We start from the raw sequence: 17,669 nt of genomic DNA, 5'->3' as shown, positions 1-17,669 counted from the left end.
CTGACCTTCGCCGCCACCCATGTGGCTGCGCACCCGACCCCAGCGGTTCCTCCCACAGGTGGTGAGCCCATGGGATGTCCTTCATTGCAAAACATTTGAAATTTACAGACATGAACCAGAGAGATATCTAGAAATGAAATAATACATTTAACTTGATATACGTTTTGACTGATGTTAAAGCACAGTACAGGTTAAGTTATTTTCATTTATATAGCCCCGGTTCACAAATACAACCTGTACACCCTCAAACCTTAGACCCTTAGTTCCGAAATGGAAGAACTTCCCAAAACTGGAAGACATCATGAGAACATACGAAAACAGAGCAAAACATTCTTATATGATTCAACTCTAAACGTGAATTTATACGTCCCTATTATGGGTTTGACCAACAAAAACATTGGATCCTACATTTCCAATAGTACAATTCAAAAGCATTTTTTATTAGAACCGTTGTGGCTTCAAAATGTCTTTCAAACCCCACCCCTCCAGTTTGTTAATGCAGATTAAAGTAAAGCACAAGCTGAGATAACCTGAATGACATCAGAATTCTTTTTGCTAACTTTAGAAAACACTTTTAGAACCACAGATACATTATACATCTGTTTTCCATACACTTTGTAGTACTCCTCATGACAATTAAACCGAACTTAAGGTGTACAATTGGTGGAATGCTCCTTTAAGGTGGACTACACCAAAAAGAGAATAAGAAAAGCCTGCAGCATTGGTCACTGACATGTCAAAAGATTACATGTTATATGTTAAACTTCAATATTCTGCACATTGATAGCTGTGTTGTGAACATTAGGGTTAGAAAGACAGACCAAGATTTACCCAACTATATTGAAATCTGAGAAATATAAACTACCGTAAATATTTAAAAGGACCAATTTAATTTTAAACTGTTTATAGAAACATGTACAGTTATAAATTGTTGTTGGCACTCTGTAGTACAGCGAGATGTTTATTTGGATGGTCTAATCCTCACTGACAATTCAGCTGGCAGGATTTTTGCATTCTCACGAAAATATGGAAAGACCATTTCTTTGAAAGTGCGTTTGATCGTGTGTACAGGTGTTTTCCTATCAAGGTCAAAAAATGAAAGTATTCCATGGTCATAATCCAGCTGCACTCTGACCTTTTGGGGAAATGAATGTATAGGTAGGCCTACTTCTTTCACATAATTTTCTGGAGTAAGTTCACGCAAAATGTCAGTGCAACTACACCTGTAGATGGCCCAGATGTTGGGATGGGTCTTTGGTACTTTACTTGGCGTTTTTGCAGCCACACCAACAGCCCAAAAAGGTCCCCCCACCACCACGTCCCAGCTGTGTTTTCCAGAGCTAAAGCCTTCAGAGCCAAGAATCATATTGTATTGCCTTTCTGGGTTTGCAGGAAGCGTCTGACTCTTATCGCTTATTGTTGAACGTGTCATGTGTTCTGATATAGTAAACCCTGAGCAGCCAGTGTTGGGGTCCAGAGTCACAGGAGCTTCAGAGAAAAAAAACAGAAACAAAAGGGAAAATTATTAAGATGGTTTATAAGAAGAAGACCTAATATGCTTTTCTGTATTTCCTGACAGATGTATAATATTACACATGGCCAAAGCATCAAATAATGAAGTAAATGTAAAAGACATCCATGTGAAAAAAACTCAGATTTCCTACTTTTCTGAACACTCTCACAAGCTTTTTCTACTCTCATCTTCGTATTGTCATACCAAGCTGAGTTTTTATGGTCATCGGCTCCAGGCTGGCACACTACGGCAGTGTTTACGTTACATACACTGCCCTATGTAGCTACATGCTAGTCAGGGGAAGCTGTAAACTTGGTTGCAGATGTTGTTATGATCGGGGTGGCAGTAGCTAAGTCAGTAGGGAGTTGGGTGGGAAACAGGAGAATCGCTGGTTCAAGTCCCCATACGGAACAAAGTCTGGTGGTAGGCTGGTAGCTGGAGAGGTGGCATGTCTCCATTTAGTGCATGTATAGGTACTGAGCATGTGTGTAATAACAACAGAGTGGAAATTGTAATTTCCCTTTGTGGAATTAATAAAGAATAAATTATATTAGCATATTAATTTCTCCCAAATTTTGGATCACATTCCTGCTGGAGCATGTCCAGTTGTGTAATATTTGGTTTAGAAGACTTTATTGTTTTAGTATTTTTTCATAGTATAAAGTTGCACTATATACAGTACTTCATTGGAACCCAGCTCTTACCCAGCAAACAAGCCCATTTCGGTCCCTTGTGGGGCCACTGAGGGCTGTAAATTGTTACATGAGTAGAGTAGAAACACAAAATACAAGTATGAGCCTGAAAATGTTATAAAATAGGTCTCCTTTAAATTAAAGGTAAATGTTTTACTGAAGGCATTACAGTGTATTCATAGAACAACCTGGTGTTGCTTTGGTGATAAGGTTCAGCATATACCTTTACTGTACATGCCACTGCAGATGAAAGTTATGTTAAAATGTTAACACATAGCGAGCCAGAACCACTTTGCTTACTGTATTGGATTATGTTCTTCATCTTCTTCCAGACTGTAAACTGCAGGTTCCCCAGATGTTTGGCCTCATCAATCAGGGCTTCTGATGGAGTCTTTGGGTTTGGCAGGTTGCATTGAGAGCTAAAGGAATATTAAGCAGCCATACACTACTAGTCAAATATTAGTTTTACATAACCCACATTATTACATTGTTTGGTGCAAAGTCTTAAAGTCATAATCCTTTTAAGATTGTTATCAAATCAAAACCATTTTTCTCTATTAGTGTAAGCTGGTATTTCTTTTTCTTAGCTCAAGCTTCCCTCTCCCCTAAACTTTTGAATGGGATGCATCCAGGACTTTTCACCAACAGTGAATGAGACCGTCCCAAACTACCATCAGCCCTGACCCTCATTGAGCGGGGATTTGATAGGTGTACAGGAAGCGAACTTACCGCTCCATAGTGGATTTGACATTCTGTTGAATAAAGAGAAAATAGAACAGTAAATCAATACCTATAATCATTCTCATATTAAGATCAGAAAATTAATTAACACAGGTAATCACTGAGTACCAGCATAAATGAGAAGTCCTCAGCTTTCATCTCCCTCTCTAAGGTTTTGATTTTGTCTGTGAGCGAGGAGATCTCTGCAGTCAAATTAACCATCCGGATGTTCATCGCTTCACTCTTGAGCCTGGCCTCGTTTCTCACCGCGTCAATCCTCGCAGCCTCCTCTGCTCGCAGGAACTTGTAAAGCTTCTGGAACTCCTCTTTGATTGTCTTCTCCGTCTGCTGAGCCTGGAGCTGAGGAGAAACACCTTTGTGATGGAAATAACAGACAACACATGTTGCATTCTGTCTCTATAACCATGACAGTGTGTCTGTGACTTACCTTAATGTGGCTGGCCATTTTATCACAGGTGAGTTTTTGTGCTTTAAATAACCCCAGTTTGGTTTTCAAATGCAACACCTTAAGCTTCAGATTAGCCTGCAAATAATAATAATAATAATAATACATTTTATCTATAATGCACTTTTCATCAATAGATCTCAAAGTGCTACAGGTAAAAAAAGAGAAAAATAAAACAAAAGAGAAAGAATAAAAAAAGAAAATAAAGCTATTCTTAGAAGAGAGAATTAAAAAACATTTAAAGGCGACCAAAAGCTTTGCTAAAAAGAAATGTTTTAAGGCCTTTAAATAAAGGTGCATATTAAATACATAGCAAACAGGGGATTAGTTACAAAACACCTACATTTGCCTATATGAGCAACATGGATAAGCATTTCGAAAATTATTTTAAATAGCCTACCAAACACAATTTGTTTGTATTATTATTAAAATATATACATTTTCTTACCCTACAGGGTGCTACCGCTTCGTTGATGGGGGCGCAGTTGTGTTTCTTATGTTTTTGTGCATCCCTACAAATCACACAGATGAGCTGTTGATCATGGTGACAGAAGAGCTTGAGTTTTTCACCGTGCAGACTGCACATCTCCTCAGATTGAGGTCTCTGACTCTTCTCTTGTCTCAAAGTGTCCGACAGGTTTCTCAGTGCCAGGTTACGTGGAGGCTGAGCCATTGGAAATATTTCCTTACAGACCGGGCATGTCTGGAGTGCGCTCAGTCTCCACCACTCCTGAAGACAGTGCTGACAGAAGCTGTGACCGCACAACAAGACCAGAGGATCCTTGAAGATGGCACAGCACACCGGGCAGGTGCAGTCCTCCTCAGACGGTGACACGTTGGCCGCCATTCGGATCGGACAGCTGACTTACTTTCACTTTCACAGATTCACTCTTATTTTCTCAGCCAGAGCTCAGGATCAGTACTTGTGGTTCCAGGAGCTTTTAATAAACATACCCAAAATTCCCTGTCACATCAACAAAAGCCCTATTTACTAGATTATCTTACTTTATTTTGTTTTCCAATACATTCCCGCGAAGCCGTTTTAGGTGCTGACTTCTCGTCACTTCTTCCTGTTTTCTGTGTAGAAACGGGAGGAGTCTCTGAAGTTGTGTCCTGCCCTGTGCAAACAGAAACACTCATCTGGTTCAAACAAAGAATAAGGACAGAAATGATCCTGTTCGTGTGGTTGGTTTCTATTTCACAAAATGTGAAACTTAGTGTATTATACAACCTGTAGGCCTACAACTCACTATTGTAAGGGGAGAACAACATTAAGATGACAAAGTGCCAACACAAATTGAGTGGTGGAAAGTACATTTAGGCCTACTGAAGTTCAATTTGAATTTAATATGTAGCTACTTTACTAGCCTGTGTTAATATCTAGACCTGTAGTTAGGGACAATCCATTTTAAATCACCAACACACTTTCACAATTTACCTTGATTGGTGGTTTTCTGTAAGTATGATAATAATTTTAAGGATCAACTAACATGTAGGCCTATATGATTTACCATTATGAGAGATTTCCAGTCCAGTCTAGGAACCATAGATTTTAGGTGAAAGAAGAACTTTACCTTCACAAAACATTTGAGATCTAGTGCTGACTGCTTTTCAGTGATTATAGAATTACTTTTACTATTACTTCCCAGAAATATAACACTGTTTTCCCAGGATTCCACCTGTCGATTGCCACTAATCGGCCCCTTAGCTCTGCATATATGAAAAGCAGCATGGTTTACATTTACACAGTTGCTCCTCTGTTGTCTAAACAGCTTCATTGTTAACTGCTATTTTGGCATGATAAAAAAAATGTAATAGAACTCATTGCAGGTTTGCTGCAATCACAGCATTCATGGTTGTCCTATATCTACGACAGTTACCTGTAGTGGCAATGAGGCCTGGAGAAGGTGTTTTCTTCAGAATAAACATAGTCAGCAGGTTATGAACACACATGCAAAAATAAATCGGATCAAGCTGATATTTATTCCAGAAAATTAGACCAAATTTTGGAAAGAATTCCTGTGAAATATCTACAAGGATCTCAATTCCTGGTGTTCAACCCTTAGGATATATCATCATTGTTTAGAGTGGATGGGGGCAGTAACATCAACTATCCTGCAGGAGTAGATGGGAACAGTCCTATATACGCATAACACAAAATGCATGTAACCTTATTTCTCTAATGCACACACATTCACATTAAAGAACACACATGTGCTACACACTTCAAATTCCCAGCAGTGAAAATCACAAGTGATTCGCCCCTTGACCGCTGCAGCAATAGCTATCAAAGGCTAACTATTCTAACAGGACAGCACACACACTACCATTTGGCCAGCTGGTGTGGTATACTCTTTACCTCTCTCTCTCTCACTCTCTTTTTCCTTTTCTCACACAGACTTGAAAGGAGAAAACCTAACTAATCTGTCTGGCACTGTTCAGACTATGTCCTCTCCTTTTCAGTCTCTTCTAACAGCCCAACATGAGAGGTGAGAAGGTGAAAGAAAGTAAAAAAACTATTGAAATATGATTTTCGGGGGCTTCTCTAATTATGTGAAATCTCATGATAAAGAACTTAATTGTAGTATAATATTGTTATTGTTTCTACCAAAATTCAGCCTCAGTCATTTTTGGTACAGTGTGGTGTGATAAGGTTTGTGTGTCGGCAGTGGTGTAGTCTAATCTTTTGTAGGGAGTATACTGTACTCTATAAATATATGGGTGGGGGGGGGGCTTTCCTTGGGAAATTTTCAGCGTCAAAGACTTAATTTTCTGAATTTTGATACACTTGCAGTGTAATGCAGCAATTCAAAGCTATATTTATTTAGCCTACGCAAATAAACAACACACATGGTGATTTACAATGTGTCAAAATAGTAAGTGAAAGTATGCTGTTGTGTGTCGTTACACATTTTTAACTGGGTATATGGAAATCCTGGAGCTTTCTTAGTGAATATATTGCATATACTGTACCTGTGTGTCATGTAGACTACACCATTGTGTAAAAATCTTAGTATTGAGGTTAGCTATTAAAGTGACTATATGGTGGAGGAAGTACAATGATTATTTACGTAGGTGAAGGTATTAATACCACACTGTTAAAATACACCATTAGAAGTAAAAATCCTGCAAATGGTACTTAAGTATGTAAGTATAATCACTGAAATGTAAAAGTAAAAATACATTTGTGAAGCTGGGAAAAATTCAATAGATTACCAATATTTGTCAATACATTTTTTGGCAATTGATTAAATGACTTAGGGTTTCAACTGTAATTTTCATATGTATTGTGTGCAAAAAAATCTACTTACTTTCATTTCAGCGCTACCTTGCAGTATGAGCTCAGTTACATTTACCTTTCCTACGCTGGTGTGATTATTAGGGTTCTGGATAGTGGTGCGGGGGAGGATTCATGTGAGTCTGTTCCTATACTTAAATATTATGTCCATAACCATAAAACATTCAATCCACATAAAGCCAAATGTTCTGGATCTGACCACAGTAGCCTCCCCAGGGTGGTGCAGTAAAACCGCCCTGAGCCACCATTAGGTGGGAGCTGGAAGAAATACGGGACAGAGGCTGGGACCGAATGAGAGCCAGAGCACAGCTGATGGTAAACTAATTTTGATGACCTGACATACCCCCCCCCACACACACACACACACACACACACACACACACTCACAAAAGGCACACACAGATGCAGTATGTTTTGTGTTCACACACACAGTGCACGTCTATGTGGGACACACATACTGTTCTGTATCATCATGCTTCCACTCGAGTGACGAGTCTCTCAGGACGTTGAATGTGGGACAAAATCACACTCTCGTTCTCTTTCTCTCTCTCTCCCTCTTTCCATCTCTTCCCTGAACTGCTCTCACACACTTGATCACCATTTCAGCGAGTAAGGCATATGCTCCATCATTTGCCTTGAGGGACAAAAGAGTGGGAAGGAATTCAGCGAGACATTGTAGCACTTCTCTTCAGACGCTTGGAGAGAGAAGTGCTGTGTTTGTGTGTTAACAGCGTTCAGCTGCACAGCTTTCCTGTCTGTGACACAGAAGAAACTCTATACAACTCTATAGAAGTCTAAATCTGGACTTGATATTCAATGTACACAAATTTACAGGGAGAGAAGAAAACATCAGTCTTCTCTTCGCATGATAAATAGCTGCAATTATGTCTGAAAGGGGTTATATGTTAATGCTAGAAATCATTTTGTGAAGACATATGTCAAGCTTTTCAATTTTAAAGCCTTTATTTGAAATTGCCTCATAAAGGTTAGAAGCATGTGATACTAAAACTAACATGCCTATCTGATGCCTATCTTATTTCTATATCTCTGAGGATTAAAGGGATACATTGCAGTGATTACAAGAGCCACACACAAAACATGAAAGAAAAAATATATTTAGATTTACATTTAACTTTCTTTGTTTCTCTCTATCTGTCACCGGCCACTAATAAAGAGTAAGCAAAAAAAGTTGTAAGTGTAACTGGAGTGGCAGCTCCTCGGCAGGACTTTACAGGAATTTACGATGTGTTAAATGTTTCCTTTGTTCCTCCCTGTGGCAGCTCGCTCTGGCAATTAGGGAAGGCAGCGGCCTGCAATGAGATCATTATCCCTCCCTTTCTTAAACAGCACGTCCATGCAGAATTACTTAATTGATTGATTGACTTATTGATTGATTTATACTTCCAACAGTAAGTCATAATTGACTGAGCGCTATTTTAACGTGTTTATAAAAAATAACCTTGGCACTTGCATCTTCATCTAGCTTTTACTTTTGCATTTCTTTAAATATTGTGATTAAATCTGAAACCCAACTGTGGCACTTTGCCAAAGTCTAAAATTGTTTGCACTCCACCCCTGAAATAAACCCCATGCGCTATTCGATTTGGCAAACCAATTTTGGGGGGCAGGAAAGGGAGAGGTATAGGTTAGCTGTATTAATAATCATAAATCTCCTCTGAAATGCTGCCATGTCACATGCCAGCCTGCACCACTAATGACCAAGCCCATCTTTCACCGGGTATTTTTATCTGAGTACCCTGACACTCAACTTCTGGAAGCGTCTTCTTGTTTTACGTCGTCAGCACCTCGGCCCGGCCTGAGCACAAGTTCCTCACATATCTATAAATACCAGCCAGCTAAATGGCATTTTCTCTTACCCACCCCCTGCTTGGCAAGAACCAGGAGCTCTGTGACTTGGCAAACAAACCCACAGTCCACGCCACTAAACGTCTTGGGGCTTAGCCCACCCCCTCCCTCTCCCACCCCAGCATCACCCACCGGAGAACAGCTGGCTAAAAAAATAGATCCATCTGCCACTGCCTTTAAATTCCAAAGGGGTTTCAGTTCAATTAAAACTGTTGAAATGGACTTACTAAAAGTAGCAAACAGCGCATTGGTTCTGTTAAAGACCACCTGTAGGATTCATTTCTAACACTGCAGGTGTAGTTATAGCATCAACATAGATCAGTGCTTGTTGACTCATGTGTATACACAGGAGAACTACACAAACACCTGTACATGCTTACTTTGTGCAGAATGTTCTGCCAAGTTTTTTAAGCTTGCTGGCATGTGGCACTAGAGACTGCAGGTCAGTGACAGCTTCCTGCTATTTCGGGCTCTGTCACAGCTTGAGGTTTTAATTTATTCTGCCAGAATGTGTCAATCACAGAGTAGCAGGGTTCAGGCCTGAGTCTGCTGCAGGAGGAAGAGCGAGAAGCCACAGCGGGTAGGGCCTTAAAGAGTCAAGCAGGTCTAAAAACAAACCAATATTATGAAGAAAGGTACATGCTTGAAATTGCCCCAAATCTTTTCTTTTTGACCATGCTCACAAAATGGATGTATCAAATATATTCAGTCAAAAGAAGCATTTTTAAAGCATGTTTGCTGTCTGCGTTGAACAGCAAGAACATTTTACTTTTAAATGGGTGGGAAGCAAATGAGAGATCATGAACCTTTTTGCTGCACTATTGAGTCCTATGGCTAAGTTGGGGCATTTACATTAAAGGTAGTGTGGCTATTCCACACAGCATTCCGGAATAAGAGAAAAACATGCTCTGGTTTATTGGCATTTCTTCAAAGCAACCACAGTCCTCTCGGGCAATGCTAAGGGCCGGACCAAACCTCATATCACAGAATTCTTTGAAATGAACACGGTGCCTTAACTCAAAATCTGTGGGCGTTTCCCAGGATCGCCGAAAATTCCGTGAGGGGCCAACGGAAGAATTACATGAAATAAACATGGCCCCTTAAGTCAAGGAGAAGGTCTTGGGTGGGCTTGCGTTTCCACGACAAGAGGGACAACAACGGGATGGTTGGGTTTGGGAAAAAAACGTGATGGTTGGGTTTAGGAAAACAATAAACCGTTTGGTTTAGGAAAACAATGAAGGGATGCAGGACAATAGTGGGGAGGTTGGGATTAGGACAAAAACTACAGGCTGGTTACAGTAACGTGACAAATGGAACACAATCCCCAGTCTCCTGGGTGAAAGTCCTGTTTGACCCAGCCTCCACCCTACACCCACGCAGATTTTCAGGCGTTCACACTACTTACTACCATGGTTGCTCCTAATGCTTAGTCATTTTCTCGTTGACTTTACATTGGCATTGTTTTCCGTGGTAGCCATACAGAATTTCCACACATTCTGTGCCACAACAACGTAATGCGTTGTTAACAGTTCGTGATCATTTCACGGATTTCTGTGAGACCAGGCTGGCCGGATGGAGCCCCGGTGCCGCTGCAAAAATAACCCTGTGAAGGAACTTGTTTTGGTGGAACATGTGTACGTTCAAAGGTTGTTTTAATCGTGCAACAGAAAACTCAGATTTAACAGATAGTCTAGCTATCATTCTGGATCAGATAACCATAGTCTTCTTAAATCGACTGGAGTTTAAAATCACAACACAAACTAAGCTGAGCAATCCCGAAAGTGGAACGTCCTGGGTTTAGTCCACATGAAAGGTGGCTGAAAGCAGCACCTTCCCAGAGCAGGAGGTTCACTTCTCTGTCTGTGGATAGACAGGATGCTTTTAACCACAGTACTGTGTCTATGACATGTTCTTCCAAGAGGCCCAATGAGACATGAAGGTTGCAGATATCTGCAGCCCTTACAATCTACCAACAGAGGAGTTAAGGCCCTTTACTCCAAACTGGACTGAGACACAAACAGTTGACACGGTTCTGCCTATATTACATTGAGTGCCTCCACAGACAACAGATGGATGTGTTTCAGACGTGCAGTCTGTGCGTACAGTCCGTCATGCCAACCCTCAAGGCCATGCCATTCATTTGATTTAAAATTATTCAAATGAAAGTGAATGTTGAATGTTGCAATCGCCAGTGGGTGAAAACCCTAGCTGAGTGTGATGAGCGTGAGCTGAGCGTTAACGGTGTGTTCCCAGTCTTGGTTTGGACATGGAGTCAGTCAAAGCATTTGTAGCTCAATAATGGAGTTTACATTAACTTAGCTTTATGTAACAAATCCAGACAAGCACCTAGGGCCAGTTTACCTGACTGGTGTGATGAAGACCGCCTCAGCATGAATGAATACAGTGATCATTATTCTCTCTCTCTCTCTCTCAGCGCTACTGTTTGCCATGCCGGTTCCTTTCCACAGGCCATGCCAAGGGTTTGAATCTCACCCTCCGATTGCAGTGCCAAAAAACACACACACGGACACATCGGTCTTCATGCAATGTCATGCCTACTACACATGGCATCATATGACTTTGCAGTGCTTATGTAAGAAATTACTAAAAAGCTCAGTGTCACCTCATAGGATTACATAACAGGACTCAATGATCTGCTGTTTCCTCCAAAAATTTCCTCTCAGGGTCCTACGGCAGCTGAGGCAGTGACAACTGATGCTGTCCTGCCGTGAGGGGCATCAGATCAGAAAAGTCTTGTATGTGTCGGTCTAGAGGGCATGGAAGAAACAACGTAATTTAGTTGTTTAATTTGGAGAGCTTGTTGTTTAACACCATGGTGGGTGCCAGATCCTCACCCAGCCTCTGCTCCCTGCGTTGTCTTGCTCCAATAATGATGACATAGTGACAAGAGATCCACCCAAGGTTGAGTCCAGCCACTAATGTTTTCCTGCAGCCTGCAGTCGGAATAATCTCCAGCACCCAATTAAATAGTCAAGAGGATAAAAAGAAATGAATGGTTAGAGCAATAAAAGAAGGAAAGGAGTGAGGGTAAACACTGAGGTAAGAAAATGAATATCCCAGCCTCCTTTTCTCTCTGATCCCTCTTTTTCATTTTTGCTTTGCCAGTGCAACAGCAGCTTTTTTCTTTCTCTCTAGGTCTGCCAGCTGATGTGGTAGCCAATGCCACAAAGAACAGACGTTTTTTTTTTTTTTTTCAGTGATTGTGTGCGTTATGCCAGGGAAACTTTGCTCTTTTCATTCTACCAAGCAGCCTTTTGAATCGTATAAACAAATTGCATTTGTGTGCATGAGAAGGACAGAGCAGGGGAAACGAATGGAAGATGCATTTGCTTGTGCGTGTTTGTGTGTGTGTGGACGTCAGCAAGATCTTGAAACCAACAATCAGGGATCCGTCAGTGAGGCTGCTGACATCATCATCCCAAATACATGACAGCATGGTAAAAGCGCGCTGATCCGTGGCCAGCGGGATCCAACAGTCACAGAATCCATAAGCCATAACAAACATTCAATTTTTCAAATAAACTACACTCCTTGGCCAAATCTGTCATCTTTCTGGGGCCACCGTGGAACAGTGCGGTCTGACTTTACTTAGCATTTATTTGAGCCATGTTGATTATATTGTTTTGTTCACCCAGCATGTTTTTTTGGCTTTTACTGCCACCATTGTTCTCCATTTTTTTGTCTTTAACTTATACGGACTAACCAGCTCCATGTTTTCCTATGCATTTCTATATGATTCCGTAGTTTTGCTATATCATGTCTGCTATGATATGTGTATTACTGTACATTTTAGTATGAGCACTATTTTCAAATGACGGTCTTATGTTTTAAGTGCATTAAGTCATCATTTGAACTCAGAGACTGAGTATGTCGGCATCCTCCACAGTAGGCCTACAGTCGAAATGTTATGTGTGTGTTTCCCATGTGTTGAACGGTGTGTTCCCCCAAATTACAAAGTCCAATTGTTAAATGTAATCAGCTGTTGTTGTCCGTCTCTCTACTTTTCCCATTTCTGTCAAAGCATTAGCTTTGTTGTCTTCAGTCTGTTGTGGTTCAGTCTTGTCTCAAACCTAATGTGCTAGAAATTATTTTATTTTATTTTTATATTAATCCTGTTTCGTCTTAAATAACAGTAAACCTGTGAATCTTGCCCCTATGAATATCACTACACATTTACTATTATAAAAAATAGCAATAGAGGATAATAGATAATTTTACAATTTTATGCAAAACAAAAATTTATCGGATTGCAGTAAGATAAAGTAAATGCATACACAACATGGTTGCTCCACTACAATTATGGGCCATTCTTGGAATTTTGGAGCTTTGAAATAACATGAAGACATTTTGGGAAATAAAGTGGGCATACATATATATAACAAAATGTGTGGGAAAAGATTGAATGACCATGGGGGGTGAGTGACGGGGCACTTGATGACCTCACTATTCCAAAAATCATGTCTACGGCTCTGACAGGTCTGACATGACAAGCATATTTTGAAGCATGATAGATAGATAGATAGATAGATAGATAGATAGATAGATAGATAGATAGATAGATAGATAGATAGATAGATAGGCTGGTCACTGTATAATGTTGTTTTTGATCTGTAGGGATAAATAAAACTGTGAGCACATCATTTGGGCCAAACTATTAATATGAATGTAATTTTGGTATCCCCCCCTTCCCTCTGAACCCCATAAATCCTTTGGACTCTTGCCCAATAGTGTCCGCATGGCAGCTGGACGCATGCGCAGCGGCGTGGTTTTCAATAATGAAGTTTAGTCCAATGCCTCTGTACAGCCCGCTGCTCAAACTTGGACTGGGACTGAAAATAATGGTGTTTCCCGCATAATGGTGAGCAGTCCGGGCACCGAATCCGAGATCCGGGACTCCGGTTTGAGTTGGTAAATTTGTTAAATCGAGTCTAATTAACTTCTCGGGCTTGTTTTCGGACTCCTGCGGGTAATGGCCAGCAGTGGCTGAAGTGTTTTGATCCAGTCAGTGACCGTCTGCAAACAGCAGGGAGAGCTGTGCGGCGACCACACTGCACTAGTTTATGAGCAGTTCGCAGAAGTGGAGGAAATCTGGGAGCTGGTTTCTTACTGGGACGAAAGTCATTTAAACACAGGTATGTTGACTTTGTTTGATTCTTAAACAGACATCACAGCTCTGTGGTTTTACTCTGACAAACATCAGGTCAGTGCCAGTTCACGTTGCTGCGGTCCGAGGACGATAACTCATGTGTCATATTGATATATTGATTCTGTCTGATTCATTAAGCCTAATGATATCTTAAATAATACGCATACCACGCATTAAGGCATGATTCCTGTTCAAATAATGATTTATTTTTTTATTTTTTAAATGATTCATCAAAACCTATTTTCACAATAGACAATAATAACAATATCATCAATTTATTTGTGTACGCAGCTTTAGGCAATTGCGTAAATGAATACGTTTATCAAAGATGTGTGTCCATGTTTCAGTTTGGGATGGGGTCCAAACTTTATCCCATCCCCGGAACGCCTCTAAATGTATCTTATCCACCTTTTGATTTACAGGTTAAAACTTTACTTTTTTATTTTTATTTGTACAAACATAATATAACACTAAATAACTTTAATTTAATTAATAGAAGCCCCCCTTCCCTGTAAAACTGGCGTTACATGAAGGTTTTTTAATTTTTAATTTTATGATTTGATCAAAAATAAATAAAAGGAGCTTTAAACTAATGGTTATTTGCCATATAATGATCTTTGACAGCAGGTCACTGTGGTTTCTACTTCTTTTTATCCACATGTTCTCACACCTTGAGGAATTTAGTGACTCCTCGGTGCTCTGCAGCATCCCTCCGTGTGGCCACCTCTTTTCTCCCCATCTCTCCTCTCATCCCACGTGGAGTTTGTGTTTATATTTGATATGTAGGAAATGGGAATCTTATACCACGGCCGGGCTCTCAGGGCTTGAATGGCCCCTGGCTATTGGCCTGCCCCTAACTACATGACAAGTTCCGTGCCGACTCAAAATCTGATAGGTCTACTGCGTCGTAATCCATACATATTAGATTTCCCATTAAGGACTCGTGCCTAACCAATGCGCATTAATGCGCAAAGAGATGGATGGACGGGATTTGGTTTGTGGAGATTTGGGAAATATTAAGTCCTGTAGCCTACACATAGAGACTGAGAACAAATCATTTGTCTGGCCTTTTACGAAAAAAGAATGTTTTTAATGACTTAAATAACCTAACAGTTCGGGTATTAAGAATGAAGCTCCAGAAATGGCACTTTATTTAAAATAGTCGGTTTTGTATTATGTTAAGGAAATTATTGACGTTTTCTGTCCTATAAATATATCAAAATGTTTGTAAAATGTTCTATTGTAAAGGTATTTCTTTTGTAATTCTTTAATTTAATTTTACCTTTATAGTGTAATTACAGTTGTATGGTAAGTCTTTTAATAAATTCGATGTATGACTATTAAAAACTACTTCCATAGCATTTTAACTTGAAGCCTAAAGGGGTGCAACACTTATACAATTTAATCCAAATTAAATTAAGTATTGTGTGTCACTAATAAGGAAACAGGCTTCACACCTTTAAAAGGCATTTACACACTATGTTTATTTGACTGTGTCTTAAAAAATATAACGCTACATAACAAATTCATAATATAACTTCATTTGTCCCCTTGGGGAAATTCTTTTTTTTTATTGTACTTTTGGGAAAAAATATTTGATCTACTCAAAACATAAATCATGATACCTGCACAATTATTCCCACTAATAAATGATGTGTGTGTCCCCAGTATACTGCCGCTGAAAATAGTGAGTGTGGCCTATTTAAACTCAGAGATACAGAGAGAAGAAGCGTGTCTGCATCTGTGGTGTAAAGAATACATTCAATTCTGTAACTGGATTTTAATTATTTATTTTTGAGCATTGCCCCAAAAAAATCAATTTGTGGGTAAAACGATCGCTTAGTCAATATAGTCGGATTCAAACTGAATATGTGACTTTTCACTTCAACCTCTCCAGCCAGAAGGAGTCTGCGGTTTGTTCAACATTCTCTTCAGCTTTTATAGCGTGAAATTACCACAGTGTAGCTGTGTAGTCCACTTTCTAATCCTCCCCCGTCCCATATGTGTTTCCCATGTCGCTGTCAATAGCCATAGTGAGAAATCTAATTCTCTCTTCGGGACGCTGGAGGAAATGGCAGGCATTGTTGATTCCCCTTGCAGTGTCAGGTAACTAGCCTACTGGTTTTTGGGCCTTTTAAGGCAGACATGTAGTGGGATATAACACGTAAGAGGTGGGCAAACCACGCAGTCAGCAACATTTAACAGTATTTAAAACCACCAATTTACACATAAAGCGCTATTCTAAACTACCATACGCACTGATTTGATCAATGTCAAAAATGTTATACACTTCACACTTTATTGCCCAAAAAGTTCACTACTCACTACTAATGATTGATAATTTTGATGTTATGTGGATTTACTGTCCCCTACTTCTACACTTAAGAAGAATAAATCATGAAGAGGAGAGTGAAATGCAAACAGATAGAAGCCTGATTCTGCCCTCCACAAAGGTGAGAGAGGGAGAGAGGGGGGGGGGAGCTGGGGGAGAGCGAGGGAGGCCGGGGCACAAATCAATTCACCTGAGAGACGCATTATTGTCTTCGGTTTCAGGCGAGGAGGAGCTGAACGCTATGAAAAATTAAAAGGATTCCAGTTAGTTTAGAGGATTGAGCCAGAAATGTCCACAGAGCACGAGCACACACACGCACACACGCACGCACGCGCACACATACACACGCACACACACACACACTGAACAAACTAAAAAGATAAAAAACACATCTTTCCCTGACATTTGCAACGTGCCCTTGAAACTAGCTCCATGTGCAGGTGTAGAAAAGCATTCATTTATTGAAGATTAAGTGAAATAGACCATATGCATAAAACCATTGTCAGGTGGAAAACGAGCTGGAAATGGTTCAGTGACACCCCTTGACACACTTGCTGGGAACCACAGATCTAATGACAGGGAAGTACTTTTGTATTTGAATGCTAGTGCGTTTTTTTCACAGCCTACCCTTTTGTTCAACTGTCAAAGTTTTGCACAATGTAGCAGAAAGGAGCCGTTTTGTTCTGTTGGGATGATGGCGTTGTTTTCCATTCTTTCAGCTGGCTTTTTATTGCTGCGTGACAGTGGCAAAAAAAAAAAGACAGGGGAGAATGTCATTTCTGATCGCAACATCTAATCTCACTTAAGTTGTAGACAATTAGCTCGGCCTCTCCGTCGCTCCGGACTCCTGCGCCAACCTGTCTCCTGTCTAGTATTAATAGGGTCACTCACTGTCTTCGCATGCTAGCCAGCCACTGTGACTGTGGTCCGGAGCCAGCCAAGCCGCTGTATCATTTACACTTCTCCATTTTCATTGTTGATATTTACTTCTGCAATTATCTCTCCACTTCACCCTCGGTTGAAGATGATATGCTGAAGTTACCTCTGCCGCTTTGCTCCTTCAGTCTCCTGTTGCTCACACATAAACACACTAACCGACAGATACACAAATACAAAAAAAGAAAGACAACATTAATTCAGCATGGTCCGTAGTTTCATCCACAATGGGAGTGCAAGTGATTACATTTGACAATCAAACCCCCAAAAAAGTGTTCCCCGCAACTTCCCGGAGAAAACAAAGTTAGTATACAGGTGATTAAACTGTGTACAGGTAAAGAGAAAAAGGGGACTTTTTTCATTTTATACATACATTGAAACACATTTTTATTTTCAATTTGTTTGCCCCTCAAGTTTGTGACGGATAACAACCCAAGAAGCCATGGAGGCCTCACAGGACCTCAACGAACAGATGGTGAGTTAAATGCTACTGTATACATGTAAGTGTGTGTGTGTGTGTATGTGTGCGTGTGCGTGGGTGCGTGGGTGGGTGGCCGAGTATACCTTGCATCGGCCACACAAGTCTGAGGTACGGGTGCATTGGAGAGATGTGTGTGGGTGTGTGTGTGTGTGTGTGTGTGTGTGTGTGTGTGTGTGTGTGTGTGTGTGTGTGTGTGTG

General features: G+C 40.4%; 2 protein-coding genes across 5 annotated transcripts in view; one reads left to right on the top strand and one right to left on the bottom strand.

Annotated features, from left to right (window-relative positions):
• Positions 1–80: 80 nt before the first annotated feature.
• On the bottom strand, positions 81–4,502 carry LOC117961401 (zinc-binding protein A33-like). The gene is made up of 6 exons (XM_034900041.1): positions 3,840–4,502; positions 3,374–3,469; positions 3,055–3,285; positions 2,935–2,957; positions 2,506–2,624; positions 81–1,488 (listed from the first exon to the last, which is right to left on the bottom strand). The coding sequence occupies exons 1-6, from the start codon at positions 4,236–4,238 to the stop codon at positions 962–964; spliced, it is 1,395 nt and encodes a 464-aa protein (XP_034755932.1). The 5' UTR covers positions 4,239–4,502; the 3' UTR covers positions 81–961.
• An 8,839-nt stretch (positions 4,503–13,341) lies between these two features.
• Positions 13,342–17,669, top strand: part of eya4 (EYA transcriptional coactivator and phosphatase 4) — a 42,513-nt gene continuing 38,185 nt past the window's right edge. For all 4 annotated transcript variants that reach the window (XR_004660397.1, XM_034900015.1, XM_034900012.1 and 1 more), the window contains exons 1-2: positions 13,342–13,708; positions 17,405–17,465. Coding sequence is in view for 3 of the 4 variants with exons in the window: in XM_034900015.1 (XP_034755906.1) it covers positions 17,433–17,465 (33 nt within the window). In the remaining variant the exon portion in view is untranslated. The remainder of the gene's footprint in view (positions 13,709–17,404; positions 17,466–17,669) is intronic.

The sequence above is a fragment of the Etheostoma cragini genome, chromosome 18, assembly GCF_013103735.1.
Source record: "Etheostoma cragini isolate CJK2018 chromosome 18, CSU_Ecrag_1.0, whole genome shotgun sequence".
Classification (NCBI taxonomy): domain Eukaryota; kingdom Metazoa; phylum Chordata; class Actinopteri; order Perciformes; family Percidae; genus Etheostoma; species Etheostoma cragini.
The sequence above is the reverse complement of the archived record's forward strand: the minus strand, read 5'-3'. Positions and strand labels throughout refer to the sequence as shown.